Consider the following 24,037-nt stretch of genomic DNA (forward strand, 5'->3'; position numbering starts at 1 on the left):
TTTTCCCTCAAATTATCTATGAAATAAACCTGCAAGAGAGCTGCTACCTCAGGATATCTGCATGGCAGAGCATGCTACTCCTGAAAGGTGCAGGTGCAAAAAGTCAGGCAAAGCCGCCTGCCGATCAAGTTTGTGGGAACGAAATGAGTACTATTGCTTATTCAGAATAAGACTTGCAAGGGCAGGAACCCCTTCTTGTTCTTAACTGTATTCCTACTGCCTCAGTAATGCTCCACGTGCCTGGCAGAAGCAAACAAAAATCCCCGCTAAATCAGTACAACATCCAGCATAAAGTGAAAGGTAACAAAGCAAGGAGGAGAGGAGCCAGTATGAGCCAGAAGTATTCAAAACAACAGATGCTAGAGACAGACTCACAGGCTTCCTGCTTTGAGAGTTTCCGCTCCATGCAGGAACAGCACTCCCCCAGAACAAGTGTATGGGGAACTAGGCCAATCAGTTATTCATTCAAGATCATGTGTGATGAGGGTCAGAATCGGCCTCAGCGGAAACAAATTGTCAGATAAATAATTTCTCCCTCATGAGTAGTTCACTGCAAAATTCTTTCAACTTTCCATTATAAAATGTTGGAGAAAATGCCAAAAAAAAAAAAAAAACAACAAAGAAGAAGAAATTTCTCTTTTCTTTTCCAGGCTCCCCTCTGGCCCTTCTGTCACTGATTCTGAGAGGCACCATTTTGGAATCAGCCACCGCCCATCATGTCCAGCTTGTCCCTAACAAAGATGCTTCTTGGATGATTTTTGTCCCATTTCTGGCCTTACTGGCCCCATCAATTATCCCCGAATCTTTTCCAAAGCTTCCCATGAAACAGCTTCAACAAAAGCTACGGTGATACTTAAGACAAGTGTTCAGAACAAGAAATAACAGACATTAGACTGCAGATCAGTCAAAGAAACGTATTTGGTGAATAATGAAAGAATATTTTCCAACCCCCAATCTTTCCCTGGTGTGTGTGTGACAAAAGTTCATTTCTTCACTTTTGTGGCAATGAACAAACATTTCTGCAGAGATCTCAAGATTTCCCCCAACTTTTCTCTTCCTGCCAAAAGAAAAAAAGAATCCTTCCACTCCATATTTTACCTTCTTTTAGGTTTCATTTTATATGCTGATGGGGGCTTATTTTGCTGCAAAACTTTCCAAAAGACATCTGTTAAAATGTTGTGGGTATTCCAGCAGGAAATGTTTTGAAAAATTGGCTTTGGCTTGTGATCTAACCAATACCACATGGCATTTATAGCAGTCGACTTTCAGAGCTGATTTATTACTATCATCCTGTCTAAAACATGAGAAATCTTCACTGGAGAATGGATGGCTTGGTATATTCAAATACAGGCATTAAAACTTAGAGGAAAGACGTCCATTGCAAGCCACACCCGGTTCCCCGCGATCTGGAATATTACTCTCATTCCACCACGGTACTTACTTGTCCTTAGACCCAGTCCCTGCATTTCTGCTCCTATTATAGCCTGTCTGTGAGATGGAAGGGACCTTGTCTGCCTCACATTTTTCTTTGCTGGAGAGTATGCATGTGTTATACATAAATATGAGGTGCGATGATCCTTCTGGAAGGCTTAAAGGAGTCTGGCAATGCCTCCTTCACATATCACTCTTGCTGCTACAATTCCATAGCACTTTTATTTCCTCAAGACTGTCCCAAAGTCTCCCACTGGCTGGCACTGTGTTTTTATTTTCCAAATATGTCTTATAACATTATCTTAAACTCATCCTGCACTTCCTGTTTCTTCTATCTTAGCTTCAGCCCTTACCAATGTAAACAACCATGGGAAAGGAACAAGATGATAAAGGAAGTAAGAGTTTTTGGCACATCCCATTCTGTCTGTGATCTAAGCCTTTCTTCCCATTTCGGGTTTAGCCTTTGTCACCACTGTCTTGGGGTAGCCAGGGCTTCATGCCTCCCCAAAGGCTCTGAACGCAGCACCCGGATGGCCCAAGCTCTTCACACTGCACTCCCAGCCACCAGGGAGGCCAGGAAAAAAAAAAACAACCCAGATGCACTCACATTAGCACGCGGAGAACTCCTAGTGTACACCCAGAGCAATATACCTCTGAAGGAGAATTCTGGAAGATAGTTGTAAGCTAGAAGAGAGGAACTGGTGCCTCCTGGGTTCATCTGCTAACCACTTTATACATTAATATCTATTGGAAACACCACAGTGCTTAAGTATTTAGGGCTGAGAAAAACAGCCTTATCATTGATGAGTCTGCTTTTCCAAATCGTGCCTTTACTCCTCTTCCCTGGCAGATGGTGCCACCACCACTTCCTCAAAAGAGAGCATACCAAAGACCCCTGGGCATGTGCAACGGCACTTAATGGAATTTCCTAGTGAAAATTCAAATGGAAACCACAATGACATATTACTACATACTAGCAGGGCTAAAATTTAAAAGATTAATATCACCAAGAATGGGCACAGATGTGGAGAAACTAGAACTCTCATCAGTTGCTATAGCCACTTTGGAAACTGCAGTATCCAATAAACTTAACTGTGTGTCGACCCTTTAATTACCTCTCAGGTTCACAGGGCTTAAGAAAAGTATGCCCACAAAAAGTTCTGCACAAAAATATTGATAGCAGTTTTATTTATAAAAGCCAAAAAAAAAATGCCCACAACCCACTACAAGGAACAATGCAAATATATACCAACAGCAGACTGGATCAGCACGTTATGAAACACTGTAGTCACGCAATGGAATACCATGCAGCAATAAAGAAAACCCATGCCGCCTTGACCCCAGAAAAGCATGTGGGGTGAAAGAAGCCAGATGCCAAAGAGCACACGCTCCTGCTCCTTCATGTCTCAGTCCCTCCTGCTGATAGACTGAGAGATGTCCTGGGGTGAGTCCTGTCCCTGGGGAGCAGAGCTTGTTGGGCAGGGGCGATGGAGCAACTTGCACCCCGAGAGAGAAAGGGAGGGTGTCCGGCAAAGAATCTCCTTTTAAAGATCTCAGCTAGGACCGGATGAAAATTCTTAGGATGATGGAATGCAAGATGGTTTTATGTATTTTGAAATTCAAGAACACTCTGTTTAATCGTATCCTATTAATGAAGCCGTTGAAATGTGCGGTGCACAACAAAATTCCCTTCTGAGGTGTGTGTGCAAAGCAGTCCCCACATGAATGGACAAGAGGGAGGGAGGACACTTCCTACTGCTGCTCTAGACGGTCAGGAAGAAGACAAAGCAAGGCCCACCGGGCTTGAGCGCTGTGATGTCGGTGCCAGCGAGAATCTCATTCATCCCATCGCCAGCTTTGCCAATGAGCCGGGCCACTGCCAAGGACCACTCAGCTCTCAGTCCTCAGAGGTTGCTAGCACCAAATCAATGGCATGAATGGGCTTTGAAGCGCTGGGAAGAAGTCGGCTTTGAACTACTGTGGAGAGCACAAATACTCTCATCCAAGTCCAAGGAGCTGGCTGGGGGAGTCGGAGCAGCCCCCAGTTGGGTGAATGCCTCCCTCCCCAGCACCATCCTGCCTTGTCCTGGGCTGGGGACTCAGAGGCACTAGGTGCACGTCATTCTCACCCCAAGTGACGCTCCTCACTCATAACTCAGGCCAGATGTGGCAAAAACTATGTAACATCATACTTGACCTTCCCACAGCAAATTTAAAAGGAGAAAAAGACCTCTGTACACATAGGCCATGCAGCCTGCCTCTCCTTTGTTCCCTTTTTTTGTTTTGGACTCTTCATTTTGGGGACAGCTCTGTGAATGTTCTCGCATGCACAGACTCCAACCCTACCACAATCAAGGTTCAGAACATTTCCATCACCCCCAAAGTTCCTCACGCTGCCCCCCCAGGCCTGGGCCCTGGAAACCACACATCTGTTCTCCAACTCTATCATTTTGTCTTTCTGAAAATGTCCTATAAAGGGAACCATCCCTTTGGGGATGGGCTTCTTTCATTGAGCAGAGTGCCTTTGCCACCCAGGCTGCGTGTGTGGGTAATTCGCTCCCCTTGGCTGTGACCAGCATTCCACTGTCTGCTTACACCCTGCACACTGAAAGTGTCTCAGGCATGCAAGAGAACAGCATTATGAGGCTATTCTGTGGTGATGTGTACAGACTAGTGGTTTTCTTGACTGTCCCAGTCAGGCGAGGAGTTAAATAAGAAAGAATTCAAAACTAAAATAGGCAGCAAGGAATTTTTACTTTTTATTTCTCACCATATTTCAACTAAGCTGGGCTCATTGGCTCATGCGTTCATTAGCTATTATGCTACTGCCTCCCGGCGCCAAACCTATTCAGCACCAAACCTACCCTGTGATGCTGGGACGCTGTCGACCTGTCTTCTTCACTGGGCGCTCCCTGGCAGGCTCTGTCCTAGAGGGCTAGCTGCTTTCCACAGCCCAGTCTCTGCGTCACCTCACTTCCCCTTTTGCCTTGTTGGTCTCACCCTAACTTCCATATATTGATTTCTATCTGCTGAAGTAACTGCTATGGTCTCGGTTTTCCTGTCTGGAGCTTCCTAGTAAAGCACGTGGTACAGACATCCCCCCTCGGCTTGCTGTGTCTGAGGCATCTAAATATTTGCTACTTCGGGTCCTCGTCCAACCAGGAAAATATGAACCAGCATGCTGGTCTGAGGGGTGGGGAGATGACAGTGCTCCCCCCCCGCTGTGGCAGAGCAGGGGAGCTGACATAGTCTCAAAAGCAAACTGTTTCCCATGACCCTTCAAAATGGATGTGGAGGGAAAAAGTATTAAAGGGGCCTCAATAGCTGTATCATCCTACATGCCAAGTGCTGTGCTCATTTGCTCCAAGAAAGATGCTGTATCAGGACAGCAGCTACCATTAAAGCTCCACACTTGCAACAACCAGCGCCAAGACCCACCTGGCTCCTGCCAAGACCAGAAGCAGTGTGATGGGCACCACTACTCCTGCAACCTTGTATTTGAAACTAATGTCAGAGTCCTCTAGCCCAGCTCCGCTATCCAAGAGGGAGCCTCTAGAAATAGAGGGAATGAATCCTAGACATGCACTGGCCAGTGTCTTCCGATGATGTTATCTCCAAGCTCAAAACCCTTCAGTAATTTCCCGAGGCTATGGAAAAAAAATTGAGATTTTTTTTTGTCTGACATTCAAGATCCTTCAAGATCTGGCCTATTGAGACACTGAGGCAAACAAAAGTAGTTCGATGCATCTGTAAGCGTTCCATTTCCTCCCGCCTCTGTGTGCTGCACTGTGGTTTCCTCACAGTGTAACTCTTTGCCTCCCAGCATTCACATTCAAATTCTACCACGTGCCTGGCGTTCTCAAATTCTACCTTTCCGGGAAGTGTAATTCTAGCGCCCACCCACTCAACGCCACGCTCCAATCAGGGATGAGATTCCCGCCCACATCATTTCCTGTCCTAGCCACGGACCCTTCCTGTCATGTCACACTTGCTTTGGTGTCCTCCGAGTCCAACTAATACTAATAGTAGGTGCTCCGTTCTTTTAAAAATGAAGCAATAAACGAGAGGCCACATGGGAGAGAGGGCATTCCGAGTGCAGATTATGTTTCGGGAGCACAGGGTGTTTTCCAGAAAGCAAGCGTGGTTTGCTTTGGCTGAGGTCTAGGGTCTGTGCAAAGACTAGGTGGGAAATCTATCCAGAAAGCTAAGTCAGGACCAGACTGTACTGGTAATGGAAGGTTTAGGATTGGGCAAGAATTTGTATGTCAAAGCTTCTCATATCAAGGTTTGAGTTTTTCTTAATTGGTTTAAAGGAGCAAGCTAGATGAGATTAGGGAAACACCTAGGCTAAAGCAAGAGACATTTAATTTGGAGACAAGAGGGAAACTGTTTTGAGACAGGACGTGAAACAATGGAATAACTGACAGAGCTTGCAAAACGATGAAGATACTTTATAAAAGTGAAATAAGACCCGTCTGGGCACTGTGGCATGTGAAATTCGTTTACAGAAAAGGAAACACTTGGTCAGGGTTTGTGAGTTCCACTTCTGCATACCAATTGAAAATCAAAAATCTCAAATGCTATCCAGCTATACAAAAAGATGAAATCCTGCCATTTGCAACAACACGGATGGACGCAGCAGGGATCATGCTAAGTGAAATAACTCAAAGAAAGACACTGTAGGATTTCAGTCCTATGTGGTATATGGAGAAAGTAAACAAGCTGCTGAACTGAATAAAACAAAAATATTCTTTTGGACTGTGAGACCAATTAGTGGTCACCAGAAGAGAAGGGAGGGAGGGGCAGGGAGGGCAGGAAAGCGGGCCAGTCGTATGAGAATAGATTTGGCCTTTTAGCGATGAACTTAATGGAGTAGTTACACATGTTGATTCTCAGCAATGCATGCCTGAAACTTATGTACTATTATAATGCTCTGCTACTGCAATAAAAATACAAATACATACAGTACCGTTAAAAAAGAAAAAAGGAAATCTCTGAGGTAGCCCCATGAAGAAAGGGAAGGAGAGCAGAGGCTGGATAAGAGAAAAGCGGGGGCGGACGAGAGGCAGTGAGAACAGGCACTGCTCACCCCAGCAGGTTAAACAGTATTGAAATACCCTTCCTGTCAGCGCTAGTCTTTAATCCTCTCTCCTGACTCAGAACTCCTTTCTCAGTCTCCTAATTCTTCTGTAAGCTCGTTTAGCTTTTCTCAGAAGCCGTTTTCCCCTAAGACTGATTTTTTTTCTTCCTGATAGAAAATGCAAGAGTAAACACGCATTGTTTATAGCTCTGGACTATGACAAAGGAGGTCTGAGGGTGAGTCAGTTTCCTCCATTTACTTCTCAAAAAGGTTGTTGGAAAGACCTCTGTCCTTCAAATGCACTTCCTGGCTAAGAAGAAAAGTACAATTTGACAGTCTTTGTTTTAAAATCCCTGGATGCCACAGTGTGATAAGCCGGAAAACCATTATCAAGCTCATGAATGACAAAGAATCCCTGATATTCTTTCCTGGTTAATTTTATCAAGTCTGGCAAAGAATATAACTGTGAGCACAATATGTTGGAATTAGTTAACTGACGATCTTGATGATAAGGATTTAGGCCTCAGTGCTCCTCAGGAACTTTGCCCCAGGGCAGCAGCTCACGTCAAGCATCTTCATCCAAGACCACAGAGTCCATTCACCATTCTGTCCCTAGATGGGGGCACTTGCTGGAAACGGTGACTTCCTTGCCTATCTGTCCAGACCTCAGCATGTAAGCAGGGACTTAGCCTTCCAGGGCCACCATGGACCTGTCTTCAGACTGAGTGCAACAACAGGCGATGTTTCCATTCGAGTGGCAACTTGGATCGGCAGTGGCTGTGTGTACGATGTGGGATAGTGTTGTGAATGCTTGGGAATGCCTGCTTTGGGCTCGCAGGTGGAAAGAGCAGGTGAATATTCCAGGAATTGCAGATCTGGGCCTGATCCAAGGGACCTGATAGGCCAGAACAGATGAGCTGGCCATTCCACTCCAGCAGAGGGTGAGGGTGAACTGCTATGACCAATCAACTTCTCACTCTGCACTGGGAATCTAGGCCATGAAAGTGTGCTGGGAGCCAAAGTGTCAAATACCATGGCGACTTCTCACCATCTTAGATCAGATTCTCTGGTCTTCTAGATTTTGTCATTTAAAGTAAAGAAATTCTCAACCAAGCATCTCCTGGTTGAACTTAACCTTCCTTGACAGGCACTGGGTATAGGCCCCGGTCCAGGCATTAAAATACCCATGGTTAAATGTAAATGTGTTTATATGTTTTTACCTTTCTATTTTGAAATAATATACTTACAGAGAAGTTGAAAAAACAGTGCAGAGCCCCAGATACTCTTTACCCAGTGTTTCCCTAATGTTAGCATCATGTATAGCCATAGTACATTTATTAAAACCAGGAAACTGATGCGGCAGACCTCTCCTGTCATGCCCGCTGCTCCCCTCAGCAGTGTATTTCATCAGTCTTCCTGTTCTGTTCCCCGCTCTGTCTCTGGTGAATCCTCTCACTCTCCCGCGCATCTGGCCTGTACCCCGGTACTTGTATAAATAAATAATAAATAAATCTTTAAAAAAATTAAAAAATTAAAAAATAAAACCAGGAAACTCACATCGATAAATTCTGTTAACTTATCTATGAACCGTATTTAGATTTTGCCAATTTCCCCACTAATATCTGGTTTCTGGTCGAGGATGCAATCCAGAGCCCCACTGTTCACTTAGTTATCAACTCCCCTTAGTTGCTTTCAGTTTGCGCTAATCCTCCAACCTCTGTTTTTCATGACCTCAACACTTTTGAAGAGTCCTGACGAGGTATTCTCTAGACTACCCATCAATTGGGGTTTGGGTCTGATGTTTTCTGTGATTAGATCGAGGTTACACATTTTTGGCAAAAATCCCACGGAAGTGTCATCTCAGCACATCAGAGCAGGAGGCCTGAGTACAGGGGTGCTCCAGGTTAAGATGGCATCTGCCGGTTTCAGCTGCTGAAGTCATTATTTTTGTTTTTGTAATCAACAAATACCTTGTGGGAAGAAACTGAAAATACGCAAACATCCTATTTCTCAGCATAATTTCGTGCAATTCATTTTAGCATACATTAATGATTATTGCCTGCCAAAATTCTTACTGTTGTATTTAGCCAATGGTGACTTTTTAAATTTCCATCAATATTTCTACACTTACTGCTTAGAATTCTTCTGTCAGGAAGAGCTACCCCCTTATCCCACTTTATTTGTATCATTATGAACTGATGGATATTTACTTTATTCTTTGGATTATAATCCATTTCTATCACTATTTATTTTATTGTTCACAGTGTCCCAGATTTGGTCATCAGCAGTTTCTGCAAGTTGGCTCCTGTGCCAACTTGACAAGTCCTTTTGACAAGTCCTGCGTGATTCTTTAGCATTTTCCTGTTTCCTGGCGTGTGAAGATATTCCAGGTGTACCTTTCATTTTGCCCTAGAACAAATAATTTCTTCAAGGAACCTGGTTTCTTTTCTTAGAGAATGGTTCTTAGAAATAAGATCTGAGCTAGGTGTGCTCCATACTACCAGTCTTGCTGCTTCTAAGCCGCACTCAGAAGACAGAGCCCCCTCTGTTCCACCTGGCACCCCAAGCTATGCTTGTTAAATATATTTCACACGTGAGAAGGTCCATGTTCTGGTAGTTTTTCCGGTTCCTTTGCTCTGAAATGAGCTTCCGGGACTGTGTCCCCCAGGAGATTTGGAGCAGCCAGCATGTCTCTCAGGAGAATGGTGCCATTTCTTGGTGACCTGCTCTGTCATCTACAGGCTGCTGGATGGAGATGTTCTTCTTAAAAGGCAGAAGGTGAGAAGCCAAGTCTTGGGGTGTAGTGCCCAGGTCACTTGGCCTCTGGCCCTGACTCCACGCACAGCGCTATCTGGCCACTCTGCTCAACGCAGTGTCCGTTGTGCAGAAACCAGCCTGTGAGCCCTGCAGGTCTGCTCCTTGGGGGCACCGTCACCACCAGGACGACCGCTCTGATGGCCTGCCTGGGGAGTCTCCCGGGCCTTCTGCCCATGGAAGATGGGCACCTGAAATGCCTCCCATACCCCCACCCCGCTGCATGGCTGACGCCTCGGAATTGCATCTCCTGGAGTGTTTTCCACTCCACATTTCCAGGTAGGAAGAAGAGTGTTAGGGACATGCCTAACGTGTCCTGTCCAAGAGAACTAGAGGGCATCCTTAGCATCCTGCACGCTTATGTGCTTGACATATGGCTATGCTGGAACCCACAGCCAGCAGCCAGTACAAGCTCAAAGCATCCCATGGATGGTTGCATTAGGTGCCTGGTATGTGGGCTTCCTACCTTGTGCAGGCCACTGCTCATTCCCCAGAAATGTGGGGTTTGGTAGCAGTGGCATTACCTGAGGTGGCAGTATAGATTTTTGGGGTGAGCCAGAGCAGCTTCTCTGCCCAAGTCAGCTTCGTGTAAGACCTCACTGGACCAGACTTGCCATTCTAACATCTATGTCTGCTTGTTCGTTTACTTGCTTGGGGCTGACTTCTCTGACTCCTCCCTCATCTCGTTCATTTGCTTGGGAAGGACGATGTGCACACGACTCTAAGAGGGGAACAGCGAATGAGCCCCCTGCAAAGGGATGGGAAAGAAGTAGGGGCGGCGGAGTGGCCAGCCTGGATGGCTCACAAATAAATGAATGAGGAATTCTGCATCATCCTGGCTTTGGGATGGGGTGGTGGAATGCAGACCTGTGCCAAGGGGGACTGGCTGCTACTCATCTATCTCTTCGGCATCTCAGAGGCTCTTCGACTTGTATATTTCACGTTCTAAGTCCGGGGTTCATCTCCTTCTGGGGGCATAGCAAACTGACTTCATCCACCGTGGTGCCCTTGTTGTACATAAAGCTGTATTCGTCAGCCATCAATACATACTTGTGCTCAAAACAGAAAAGAAGAAAAAGACTTTCCAAAGTTACTTAGATGAGCTCTTTTTTTCTTTACCTCCTCCAGAATGCTCATGCTGTTCATTTGTGATAGAGTTAGGTTTATTTATTACTGTTTGTTCCATTTCCAGTTATTTATTTATTGGGCTGTATGAAAAACATTAGCTTGGTTCTAAGAGTTCCAGCAAAACAATAAATATGCCCAGTGAAGTGTCACTCCCTCTGAACCCTACCACCTCCTTCCCATCCCCCATTTTTTCCATCTTATTCCACCCACCCCCTGCCTGTAAACTAACTTGTTAACTTCTGGTTTATGCTTCCTGGACAGTCAGTTTTGTTGGAGTGTTTGTTTCGAAAAAGCTTACTTGCTCCAGCATGACTAATACTTTAGAGAAAAATTCGAGCTTCATGTGAATTTCAAGTTTGCTTATCCTCTATTTCATGCAAGTGAGAAACTAGGCAAGAGCAGAGACTGCACCCACCTGGCCTGCACTGTGCAGAACTCCCATGACACAAACACCTCCTAGCTTTCTCAGCTCGCCCCATGGTTAGGAACTGCCCCCCCCACCTGCGGCTGTTATGGCCTCCTCCAGACTGCAGACCTTCCAGTCCTTCACAGTAGCTCACAGCCCCTCCTGCACTCTACAAGTAAACTTCAGACCTTTCTCTAGGTAAAGTGACAGATTTATTGCATGATTTATGTATTTTTTAACCATTTAACATGTGCACAACGGCGCCACTGTTTTATTAAGTTGCCATCATTGTGCATGTATGTGTGCATGTGCATGTGCATGTGTGATGGAAGATTGGTGAATGTTGCGCCCCTAATGCCAAATTTGATCTTTATTGTGTAGTTTTGCACAGTGTGGAGATTTCAGGGATACCTATGTTGTGTGATAGCAGAATGAACTACTTCTTTTATACAAGTGATTGGATATTTGTATCTTTTTTATATATACCCTTCTTTCTAAGATGAAACATGAAAGCAAATATAGATGATGCTCTTTGGGATTTTGCCCTAAACATACTTAAGAGTATGTCCTAGAAAGCACTGCTAATTAGTTCATAAAGATCTTACTTTTTTATGGCTGAGTAGTACTCGATGATGGATATCCTGTAATCTATTGCATCACTGCATGTAGCACAGAAAAGGGGCTAGTATCACAAATGGATAAATACCTCTTGAATCCATCCATCTATGGATAGACATCTTTGCTATTTCCAATATCTTGTTATTGTAGACAATACAGCAAAGAATAACCTTTGGTATTATTGGAGGTGTATGTTTAGTGGGATTGCTGGAGCAAAAAAGTAGATGCAGTTTTGCTAGATATCAAAAATTTCCCTCCAGATAGCTTGTACCAAGCTTGTATCTCCCGCAGCAGTGCATGAGCGCCTCTGTCTCTCCATTTCACCAGCAAAACGTCCTCCTGTTGTCTCATTGTTGCCCATGTAGCGGGAAATACCATTTACAATCTAAATGCCATCTTGGTGGTATTTGCATTTCTCTAATTATGAATGAATTTGAACAATTTTGCTTAAGTTTAAGGAACATTTTTATGTTGCTTCCCCCCCCCCCGGGTTGTTTGCTTGACAAAGGGAAAGGTTTGTGAAGAGACGTGCACAGTCAAAGGTGGGCGGTCTTGGGACAAGCTGTCTCCTCTGTCCACTTTTCTGACCATTTTTTTTCTCCTTTCTCCTTCAATTCGTGAGAGGGGTTTCTCTATCTGTGACATTCGTACTTGCTGTGGCATAGGTGGCACCTATTTTCTCCCAGTTTTGGTTATCTTTTGACCTCATGTATGGTGCTTGGGCATGCAAAACCATTTACTGTTCAAATTTATCCATCTTTTCCTTTATCGCCTTTGTAGTTTGAATTAGAAATAGAAGGCCTTTTCCCAGACTGAGGTCAAGAGAAAGCCATCCTATTTTCAAATGGTTTCTTTTTTTTTTCCCTGTGTAGGTCCCCGGCCCATGTGGAGTTCAATCTTGTGGATGGAGTGGAGTATGGATCCAATTAAATGGTGCTCGACCAGGGGCAACCTTGTGGCCTTAGGGGGCAGGATCTGGAGACGTTGTGGGTTGTCATAACTGGTAAGAGGCATGCTCCTGGCGTCTAGTGGGGAGTGGACACTGCTAAACACCTCACAGCACGCAAGGGTCCTCACAGCAAAGTCTCCCACCAAACGCCACTGCCTGCCCAGGGGAGAAACGGCAACGGCCTGTCTTTTTTTGTCAAGCAGCTATCCAGCTCCACCTCCCGCCTCAGGCATCTGGGAGGGCACCTCATCCCATATACTGTTCACACGGTACTGGTTTGTGTCTATTGTAATTACAGACTCTTTCAGGGTATTTGAATGTCTAGTAAGGCCGCTCACCCCAAACAGGGTTCCTTTTTCCATGTTTTCCCGCCTATTCCTTTATATTTGTTTCTTCATATGAATTTTCATATCTGTGGGTCTGACCCCATTAAAAGAAAAGCTTATTGGTACTTCGGGATTGTGTTAAATATATAAATTAACACAGAGAGAATTGACTTGTTTATAATATTGAATCATTCTATCCAAGAACAGAATTAGACTTTGAGAAAGTCTAATTTCGTGTCCTTTAGGAGTGCGGTAAGGTTTTTCTTAGCTAGGTTTTGCACATAGCTAGTAAATTAACTCCTAAGTATTTAATCTTCTTTGTTGTTGCTATAATTGGACTTTTCTCTGCCAGTAGGTCTTCTAATTAGCTATCATTTGCAAATGTAAATAAATGGTATTGATTTTTGTGTGTTTATATCCTGATACCTTACTGAATTCTTTTATTGTTTGAGTTAGTTTTATCATTGACTCTCTAGGATTTTCCTGGTATAGTATTATATCATCCGCAAATAGATACAGGTTTACTTCTTCTTTATCAATCCTTATGCCCCTAATTACTTAATTTTGTCTAATTGCATTCATTAATCCCTTTAGTATAATACTTAATAATAGCAAAGACAGTGAGTGTCCTTGCCTTGACCCTGATTTTAGTGAATATGATTCTAGTGTTTTTGTAAACAAGCAAGATTTTGACTTATTAATATGTCTACTGTTCTTTTACTCTTTACCTCATTAATTTATACCGTTAGCTTGTCATTTTCTTCTTACACTTTCTTTTGTTGTTTTCCTGAATTTTTGAAACTTAGTTGATTTTCATTTTATAGTTTGTTCTATGTATTTTGCTCTCATAGCTGCTTTAGTGTGTTCCCTGGAGCCTAACGTATAATATTTCATCATCATTATTTTTAAGAATGATGTAATTTCAGTTTGCATTATTCTTTGCACCTAAAAATTGTTTGGCAGAAGGTTTTTAAAAATTTCAGGTGGAAGCGTATTCTGGGTTCTTTTTTATTGGTCATCTCTAATTTTATTTCCTTGTCATCAGAAAGTATTGTTTGTAATATTTACATATTTTTATAGAACTTAATTGTATTTTTGTTAATGAATTATAATCAATTTTTGTGAAGGTCCCATGGGTGCTTTCGAAGAGGGTGCCTTCTGTATTGTCAGAGTGTAGGGTTCACTTGATGATACTGTGTCTTCTACCCCCTGACTTATTTTTTATCCAATGGATCTGTCCTGTTCAGGGGGCATGTATATTATTAGTGTTTCTTTGTATTTCTACTGGTTTCCCCTGCAGTTTCTGCTTCATAATGGTAGTGGCTGTGCTGTTTGGTACCTACATGTTCACAAATACTTAATTTTATTTGTGAATTATGGCATTTCGCATTAAAAGTGCCCTTCTTTGTCAAATGTAGTGCTTTGGGGCTTAGGAGTCTACTTTTTCTTTCTTTCTTTCTTCTTTTTTTAAAAAGGTTTATTTATTTATTTATTTATTTATTTATTTATTTATGTATACAAGAGCTGGGGTATAGGCCAGAGGTGTGTGTGGGGTGAGAGGATTCACCAGAGACAGAGTGGGGAACAGAACAGGCAGATTGACCAAGTACACTGCTGAGGGGAGCAGCGGGCGAGACAGGAGAGGTCTGCTGCGCCATGTGGGTTGCTCTCTGGCAGGCCGAGGATCGAACTCATGCTGCAGAGGCTGCAGATTGCTTATAGTGTGGTGCTTAACCCCTTGCGCCACCAGGGAGGCCCGGAGCTACTTTTTCTGATGTCAGGGTCACTAACCACTGCTTTCCTGCCTGCCCTAGCTCTGTCCATCTCCTTACAGAGTCTTTCTGAACCACTTTATTCAGGGTGTGTCTGTCTACTGAGCTGACTTGGCAAGCCAAATTGAAGGCTTTCTCCCTTCTCACAGGTAACTCGAGCCCACTCACATTTATTGATGTGACTGAACTGTGATATATTTTATGATTATGTGTATTTTGTTGTTTTTATATTTCTTTTTTTTTATGAGATGTGCCTTTGCTCTTTAACTTCATAAAATTAGGTACTTTGGTGTTTAGGAAGATTTGTGTTTATTCTAGTAATTTTTGTACATATACCATTTTAATGGCCTGAGTGCTTGTTTTATTGTGTTACTATTTACTATCTGGTTGATCAGTTCCTATTGGTACCCTTTATACCTATCTATTGTCTACACAGTAATCAATCACCTTATTTTATTTTCTTTTTTACCCTTCTCTTCTCCCATTTTTAATTGCATCATTTCTTTGTTGTCATGACATTTAAGATCTGTACGTCGTCTTCCAGCCTCATCCCCTCTGTGGTTTTAGTCTTACATTTACATTTATCAAGATGACACTTGCTGACATTTTCCTAGTCATCTCCTGGTTGGATGAAGGTGGTCCTCTTGTGGATTCCTCAACAAAGGCTTATGGGTGATTAATTCTCTTAGTTCTTAAAAGTTTAAAACTCTTTTCTACAGCCTTGGTGTTTGGAGGGCAGTTCTACGGCACATAAAATCCTTGCTTTACATGGTCTTTAATTCATTTTTTTTTTGCAATCATTCAGTGTGGTTCTGCAGATCTATTTCTAATTCATCTTGGTGGAATTATTGTGTTTTACAAAATTCCTGAGTTCAATGCACCGTCTTCTGTCCATATATCAAGGTCCAAATATTTTGTATGTGTTTGGTGGTGGGGCAGGAATTGTGTTCCAAATGTTTGGTTTTCTTTTGTCTTGTAGGGTCCTGGAACTCCCTGTGCCCCACACATACCTTGTTTCTTTTTTCCTTTACCCCTGCTGTGCACTGCTATGTCCCCCTAAAATTCATATGTTGAAGTCCTGACTCCCAATGTGACTGTAATTGAAGAAAGGGCTTTAGGAGGTAATATAGGGCAAATAAAGCCATAAGGCCACGTGAGGACACAGGGCAGAGGCAGCCGTCAGCCATTAGCAATGCAGGAAGAATGCTCACCCCGGGAACTAAGGTGGCCAGCATCCATTTCTATTGTTTAAACTCCCCATTCTATGGGATTTTGCCTGAGTTGGCTAATATACCCCCAGCAGCCAAAGGGCATATTTCTTCCTTTTGCCTTTTGTCTTCCCTGAAAATGTATGTCCTGAAAATCCCTACTACCTTTAAGTCCTTTTCCTGTAGTTTGTGCCTAGTTAAACAACTTTTTAGTATCTTTAGACTTACAACACACTTAGTTTTTCTAATGATGGTTTTAGATCAACTGGCTCCATGGCTATTCTCTTCTAGGCAGTCTTTTTCCAGCCTACCCTTTCTTGCCTTGTAACATGAGGGAACACATGAAGATGGCGTTTTTTTCTCTTTTTACCTAACAGTTAACTTGATGTTTAGGCATTCTCTGTCCTCAAATTATACTGATGGTATGTTTTTGTTATAGTTTCATTTCCCCCTTACCATTGTTCTAGATCATTTTGGAGGAACTATTGGAGGTGGGGACCTCTGGTATGACCATCGTCTTCCCAGCCAGCCAGCCAGGGAGCTACCCACATGGCACAGCAGACCTCTCCTGTCTTGCCCGCTGCTCCCCTCAGCAGTGTATTTCAGTCAATCTGCCTGTTCTGCTTCCCACTCTGTCTCTGGTGAATTCTCTCACCCTCCCATGCCTCTGGCGTATACCCGAGCTCTTGTATAAAAATAAATAAATCTAAAAAAAAAAAGAAGAGTGGAGACACGTGCTTTGGTTTGCAGGGAGCAGGCGGCCTGTTCCTCTCGCAAAGGCTCCTTGTTTTGATATCTACTTGTTTAGTACATATACACCCGACTAGGGAACCCTTTTCTCTCTTTACCTCCCTCCCAACCCCCTAATAATCAGTATCCTGCTACTTAAAAGTTCATTTGCAGCCAAGAATCTAGTCATGTGGACGGAAGTTGATCCCGGCAATTTCTTTTTCATGTGACCCTAGGGAACAGCACTTTTACTAGAAACTTTTGACATTTGGTTCCCAGCCAAGTTCAAACGTCTCTTCAGGTCCTTTACCAGTTTACAGTGGGATTTCCTCCGGGGAATTAAGAAAAGCAAAACCGCTGTGTGACAAATGTCAATTTGGAGAAGTTTGTCCCGATCTCTTCTCTTTAGCTCAAGTCCACAGTTGTGTCATGTCTCAAAGAATCAAAATTTCCTGAAGGGATATACAGTGTCTGGTTATAGAATTTAATTATCTTTTAGGGCCCTGTCCCCTGAAGTCACCTGGTGTCACTGTGGATGAGGGAGAACTCCCAAGATGGGCTTTAATTAGGAGACAGCCCTTGAGTTTGCAGCTGATGGGGTTTTAAGCTAAACAGAAGGGCCAATTTCCTGTGAGAACTCCTGAGATACAGCAAATTTTAAGGAACTAAGCACTCCCTCTTTCCTCTTGTAGGAGCTGTGTGGCTACTTTGGAACTGTCACCAGATGTCCTTAAAATTTGCTAAGTCCCTATCATTGGACATTGAGGTATTTGTAATTATTTTTCCTATTGTAAACATTGCTTTGATGAACATTCTAGTGAGTAAATTTTTGCATACACTCACATTATGGCCTTGGGATGAATGCCTACATTTAGAACTGCTGAACCAAAGGGTATGGATCTTAGAGTCTTGATAAATATTGGCATATTGTGAAAGGATGGAACGACTTATCCTTCCTCCAGCCTCATAGATGAGCGCACGTGCTAGACTTGTCATTTGATGGTAACCACTTTATTTATCTATTTATTTATTTATTACATCTGGATTCAGTTATTCATGTACATTAGGTCCCATGCTGGGCCCACCTTTGAATCAAATTTACATAACATTGTCTTGCGTCTTCTTAACGACCTTGTGACATTGAAGGGATTATCCCCATTTTACAGATACTGAAACGGGAACTCAGAAAGATACATTAACTTTCCCCAAATCATACAACTGAGAAATTAAAAGCTAGTATTTGAACCTACTTGGACCCATGATCTCATCACTATGTCACTCTGTGACTGACACCTCAGAGACTTGATTGGGTTATGATGCTGATGACGTGTGACACATATGGAGTGCTTATTATGCATCAGGCACAGTCAATCCTCGTTCCAAACTTACAAGGTGCTGTCTACTCTTCTCCACTGAAATGATGAACTTGCCCAGGGTCACACAGCTAGTAAGTGGTAGAGCTGGCAGTCAAATCCCAGGTCATGTGGCTCCACAGCCCATGCCATTAGTGACCAAAATACGGTATAATAGTTTGCACAGTCATAGAAGATTGTTTATCAGAATCTCATTCTAAATGCTTTTTCAAAGGACGAAAATAATGGCTTAGCTCAAGTCTACTAAATGAAAGAAGGAGAGTTGGTGTGTAAGAAAGTGTCTATCCAGCAACTTCCTGCAGATTTCCTGTCCCTATATCCGCAGCCTTTTCGCTGACAGCTATACACAGCTCTCCTAAGCTTAATTAAGAGAGCTTGGGTCTGAGGAATGTAACTAGAAGGGGAAATTTTCTAAAGAGCTTGCCCACCCAAAATCAGTTGAACAATGAAACAGTTAAATTTTCCTCCAAATGACTTAGACATACTGAGTATTACCACTCCCGAAGGACAGATTTTCCAACATGTCCCTAAGTATGATCTTTCTTGTTGATGTTTGTTGGGTAAATAAAGGACCTTCATTGCTGTTCATTATTTTAAGCCTTTTGCTATAGTCTTACTTTGGTATTTAGACATTATTAACAATTATGCAGATTATGACACAGGGTAATATTTTTATGTCATCTCTGTAAATGCTTAACATTCTTCTCTCCCACCTCCCCACCCCAACCCCCAAGAAAATCAACTTAATGAGCCACAAAACATGTTATAATGAAGGGGAAAATATTTTTAGCATTTTTATGCAGAAAATGCCTCATTAAAAGCAAATGCTTCAGCAAGCAGATTTGAGCTTAATAAGAACTTTTGTAGAGTGGGGGGTGGGGGGGGGCTCTTGTAACAAATCACCAGCATGTGTAACTACTCTCTAGAAAGACCTAGAAAGCCCTAAGAGGCTCTTACCTGCCTTCCTTATCCCTGGGCTGCATGGCCGCAATGGAGCGAGTGCGGCCTGGCACTCCTAGACACTTGTGAGGCTTCCTGTTCAGCCACAAACAGGAAAATGTCTACATCTTGTGCACCACCCTTTACTTTTTGAGCTGCCAATGTTCTATCATGCAGAATCATTTGTGATTTTTGAAAATTTTTCCTCAATTGTATTAATTTTTCAGTGGTCGCCATAGCGCTATTACTTTGGGGGGTATATCTTCACACCTTCATATGTGCACATGCTTCGCGCACTCTCCACCAAAGCTCCTGTCATGCAGATTCACTGAAAAGAAGCCTGTTGTCAGCTCCATGTTTGGCATCATGCGACCCAAATATTTTGTACCTATTTTACATATTGCAAAAGCCGTAAGGGTGCAGGGCAGGGCTTACAGCTAGCTACACACACAAATTTAGTTTCAGATAAAAGCCTCAATTTATGTCCACACCGTTGTAACTTCTTTAGACTTTCGGCCTCAAACCAGAATGACAAGAGAGCAGGGGTGCACCATCTAGACCAGGCGGGCTGGTCTGGACACAGGGTACACAGCCCCTCACTTCAAGGATGCCCTGCTCAGAGGCACTTGTCCCCACGGAGACTCCAGAAGATACACCTGGGGGAAGGGGTTGTTTGCAGGTGTCCTGAGCTCAGCTCAACTTTGTCATCTGTGATCTATATTTGGGGACGTGGGTCCCAGCCACCCAGGCGGGGCTGAAGTCACCAGTGGTGATAACAACGCGGTGGTAACTAGTTCCTCTGAATAACTAGTTCCCTTGATGAAAGGGAGCATGAAATGCTGGGGTGATTTGTCTTCAAATGGTAGCTTTTTCAACTTATTCAAGTTCTTTCCCAGCATGCCCCACGGAGGCAAGGATGCGACGGCGGTCACCTGGCTAGTGATGTAGCAGCGGGTGCAGCACGTCTGTGCCAGGCCCAGCGCCAAGCTCTTTCCATGCCTCATCTCATTTAACCTGCAGATGCTATAAGCTGGGTACTATTAATATTCCCATATTAGAGATGAAAAAACTGAGGACAGAAAAGGTCACCTGCCCTAAATCTTTCAGCTTGTTTGCAGAACTAGGATTTGAAGCACTTTCCCCTGATTTCGAGTCCTTGACTATTATTACTTTATTGCATTGTGCAATCAGTTAACTAAAAAGAAAGAAATAGGCCTGTTGTCCCACTCTATTCCAAAAAAGAGGCATTCCTTTCCGGATGCCGAAAGGGGGTAAATTCAGTTGTAAAATGCTCATGATCTGTTTCCAGCAACTTCCAAGTCCCGCTCGCCCAGCTCACCGTTAAGAAGTGGCGGTCCTTAACTTCGCGCCTCCGCTGGCTGTGAGCTGGGCCGTAGGCTGGCAGCGGAGGGGCTGCTACGGAGAGGGGAGCAGCAGCTCTCTGCTCCCGGCGGTCGCTCCGGCTCCGGTGCTCTGGGGGCAGAAAAACAATCATACTGAAACACACTTGGCACTTTCAGTTTCTCTCGCCTCCTTGGGAAGATGAGCAAAGGCTTGAGGGCAAAGTGAGTTTTTGCTAATCTAGCTCATTTATATACCAAATAAGGTTTTCAGGATGCTTCCAGATGACTTTCACGTCATATTAAAATGAAATTGGACACCTACATTTCAGCGGGCCCAGCTCATAGTCTTTGTACTGGATGGCTCACTCTGAGTTTGCAAAAGGCAGTTTTCCCCAATGTGCCTCCTTTCCAAACAACTGAACAAAAAAAAGAAAAAGAGGGCCTCCCTGGTGGCGCAAGCAGTTGAGCGCCTCACTGTGAAGCTGTCCGCAGCCTCTGCAGCGTGGGTTCGATTCCGGCCAGCCAGCGAGAATCCCACATGGCGCGGCAGACCTCTCCTGTCTCACCCGCTGCTCCCCTCAGCAGTGTATTTCGTCAGTCTGCCTGTTCTGTTCCCTACTCTGCTCCGGTGAATCCTCTCACCCTCCCGCGCATCTGGCCTGTACCCTAGCTCTTGTATAAATAAATATTTTTTAAAAAAAAAAGAAAAAGAAAAAGAAAATCTGGAACAGAGGTGAAAGGTGAGCTGACATCACTGCTGGACAGTGGGCACAGACCCGCCAGAGCTGGCCAGGCAGTTCTGGGGACAGGCACTCACTGCCACCCTCAGCTGCTGTGGCCACACTGGCCCAGGCACGAGGCTCGCTGTGTGTTCATGAATTCTGCGAGCCAGTTTTTAAGCCATTGGTCACCATGGTGGGAGTATTTACAGCACAGAAATTGGCAGGTGGAACATATCCGGGATGTTATTTATTCCATTTTATTGTATTTTTTTCTTTTTTCAGCGTCTGTAACCAGCACACCATTGCAGCCAGCTCAGCCCTGCCATTCACAACAATCGGGGGGCTTTGAAATCCGGGGCTCCCACAAAGTAAAAGGATCCCAGTGACAACAGTTACCTGATTTAGGAATAAAGTCACCTCTGGGAAAAGCTAAGTTAGCTTTCTGGGTGTCTCAATGAGCCCAAAGTTCACCCTACCCACCACGCCCGCCACATCTAAGGCACCCCTCTTGCCAAAATCCTGCCCACACTCATGCCCAGGGCCTGAAATCTGGTGACACACTCATAACCAAGGCACACATTTGTGCTGCAGATTTCTTAAGCTCTCTGCCCATCTGTTATTTAAAATCACTATGACTCAGTACATTGCCAATAACAATCATGATGCCAGATATTTAATGGAGCAATTACCACACGCCAAAGACACTTTGCTATCATCTCAGCAACGTTGCGAGGTTGGCCCCGTCCCTGTTCTCCTAGGCAGATGCCTAAATACACTCCAGGAGCCCATGTGGCTGCCAAGCTGGCAGAGGCACGTGCTGGGCTCCGGCCCACTTCTGCCCACTATTTGACCTACAGGCACTCTAAGGTCATGACACACCTTTTCACTCATTAGAGCCAGGTTATCTGGATTTGATAGTGCTTGGTTCAAATATTTTATCACATTGATAAATATAGAATATTGATAATATAGAATGCTTAGAACATTGATAATACAGAATGCTTGGCAGCTCCTATGCCACCAGTGACATTGTGACCATGACAGCAGACAGAAGTGAGTGCCCTGACCCTCTTGGGTGAGGCTGGCACCCTCTCCCCCAAGGCCCTGAATGCCCAGGGCGTTGAAAAGGTCATGATCTTTCTGTCTGTCTGCCTTTTTCACTAGGAGCTAGCCCCTGGAGGACAGACAGTATTTTATTCAGCTTTTAAACCCAGTACCATGGCGTACCTGTGACATAGTGGGTCTCAGTAAGTGTTTGTTGAAAGGCTGAAAGGTTGAGTGCTTTCCTTGAAGGCTAGTCCTCAGCATGAGAAGGCATTCCTGGTCCCTGTCTTGCTCCCAGGCTGCATTGTCTGTGCCCTCACTCTCCGGCCCTTCTCCAAGGCCCTGTTTGTTCCCCACTGTGCCCTGATGCTGGCCTGTTCACTTTCTCCAGATTCGAAGTGCTGCAGGCTGACACCCCTCTACTAGCCAGGTTTCCCACTTCCATCCACATCTGCGTGGCCTGTCTGGGCCTCCCTGCCTGAACCCCCAAGTTTGCCTGTGACAGAGCAATGTGGCAGGACTCGTTGTCGTCCTTTGTTTGGGATTCTTTGGGCAAATATTGACTCCCGTTCAGAAGCAGAGAAGAGCCCTCGTCACCATGTAGGTCGTCTTTGCTAAACAGCCTCGCAGCCCGCTTATCAGGTAGCCTTCTTGAGATAAATGTCTTCCTTGTTCAAGTGTCTACCACCAGAGCCACCTTCATTTTTCTTTGCAAGCACTGGGCTTTTCTAAATGGGCAACACAAGGAGAAATGTTTCGGGGCCGCGATTGCTAAGGAAGAGTAGAATGCAGGGGCTGGCGGTTAAAAAGGTGGAGGTGGGGAGGGATTTGGAGGGAAACATCAACTCAATTTCCCATTACTCCCCTCCTACACTTTCTTTCTTTTTTTTAAAGATTTATTTTTATTTATGCATACAAGAGCTGGGGCACAGGCCAGAGGTTTTGGGGGTGAGAGGATTCACCAGAGACAGAGTGGGGAACAGAACAGGCAGATTAACCACAATACTGCTGAGGGGAGCAGCGGGCAAGACAGGAGAGGTCTGCTGCGCCATCTGGGTTGCTCCCTGGCCGGGGATTGAACTTGTGCTGCAGAGGCTGTGAATTGCTTCATAGGTTGCGTCTTAACCCCTTGCGCCACCAGGGAGGCCCATACACTTTCTTAAATACATCTTTTTCATTCATCCTGGGCCAGGCGTAGGCAGGTAAAGCAATGGCCTGTAGTTCTATCTTTTTTTTAGGGGTAGGGTGGGAGTACATCTGTCCACTAGCGCCTGAAACCACAGGCCTCTTGCTCTTACTACACCTTGAGACCAACGGAATTTAGGCCCCAGCCTTGACACTTGAAAGGAAAGGAAATATAAAACAGAACTACCTCTCTCTAGTCACTTGGTGATTCCCCTCTCCCTTATGAACATAAATGTTGGTGTAACTTAAAGGTACTGTTAGCTCTGCGCATTAAAGAATTGCTAGGAAAAAAAGGAAGTAAAGAGGAACCGGATTCTAACTCACTGGAAATCCATGAAGGTGCTACCTCCTCTGGGGAGCCCTCCCTGAAGCTCCATGATGGCATGATTAGTGTCTTTCCTCTGAGCGCCCATCACTGTGTTGAAATGACCTGGTTACTTGCCTGTCTCTCAGTAGACCAGGAATCTCCTGTGACCAGCAACCTGATTTACTGCTCTCTGGATCCTAGGCTTAGCACCATGCCTGGCCCTCAATAAATTTTATTGGTCGCTGTTGCACAGACCAGTTTCCAGGTTCTGATCTCAGTTCCCCAGATCCCTCCTGAGGGCCTCAGCTGTAGAAGGAGCACAAGGTTGCTATCACCATAGCTTCCCTTGACTGTGCTTCATTTTCCACTCCCTCCTGGTGGGAGCCAGGGTATTCCAGCTGTCCAAACAGAGACCCCTCAGGGACACTCACTGCGGCATTTGCTGAGCAAGGCCGTCCTCTGACGGGTCAGTACGAGTCCCGGCCACCAGATGGCACAAGTGGTATTCCGATGAGTGCACGGCTGAGCTACTGTGTTTCTTGGACAAGGTTAAAAAAAAAAGCCACTTTCTAATTTTAATTCTACACTGCATGTTTTTAATTCTATGATGCCTATAATTCCTGTTTATGGTTCTCTGCAGTGCTATTAAAACTACTACACCCA

At 44.4% G+C, this 24,037-nt stretch overlaps 1 protein-coding gene across 1 annotated transcript in view; it reads right to left on the reverse strand.

The window, feature by feature from the left end:
• The window catches only part of NHS (NHS actin remodeling regulator), a 275,890-nt gene that overhangs the window by 18,145 nt on the left and 233,708 nt on the right, over positions 1-24,037 (reverse strand). The window contains 1 exon segment of the mRNA XM_054695827.1: positions 20,113-20,246. Coding sequence (XP_054551802.1) covers positions 20,113-20,246 — 134 coding nt within the window.

This window comes from Talpa occidentalis, unplaced genomic scaffold (genome assembly GCF_014898055.3).
Source record: "Talpa occidentalis isolate TD23 unplaced genomic scaffold, MPIMG_talOcc4v2.1 talOcc4.15, whole genome shotgun sequence".
Classification (NCBI taxonomy): domain Eukaryota; kingdom Metazoa; phylum Chordata; class Mammalia; order Eulipotyphla; family Talpidae; genus Talpa; species Talpa occidentalis.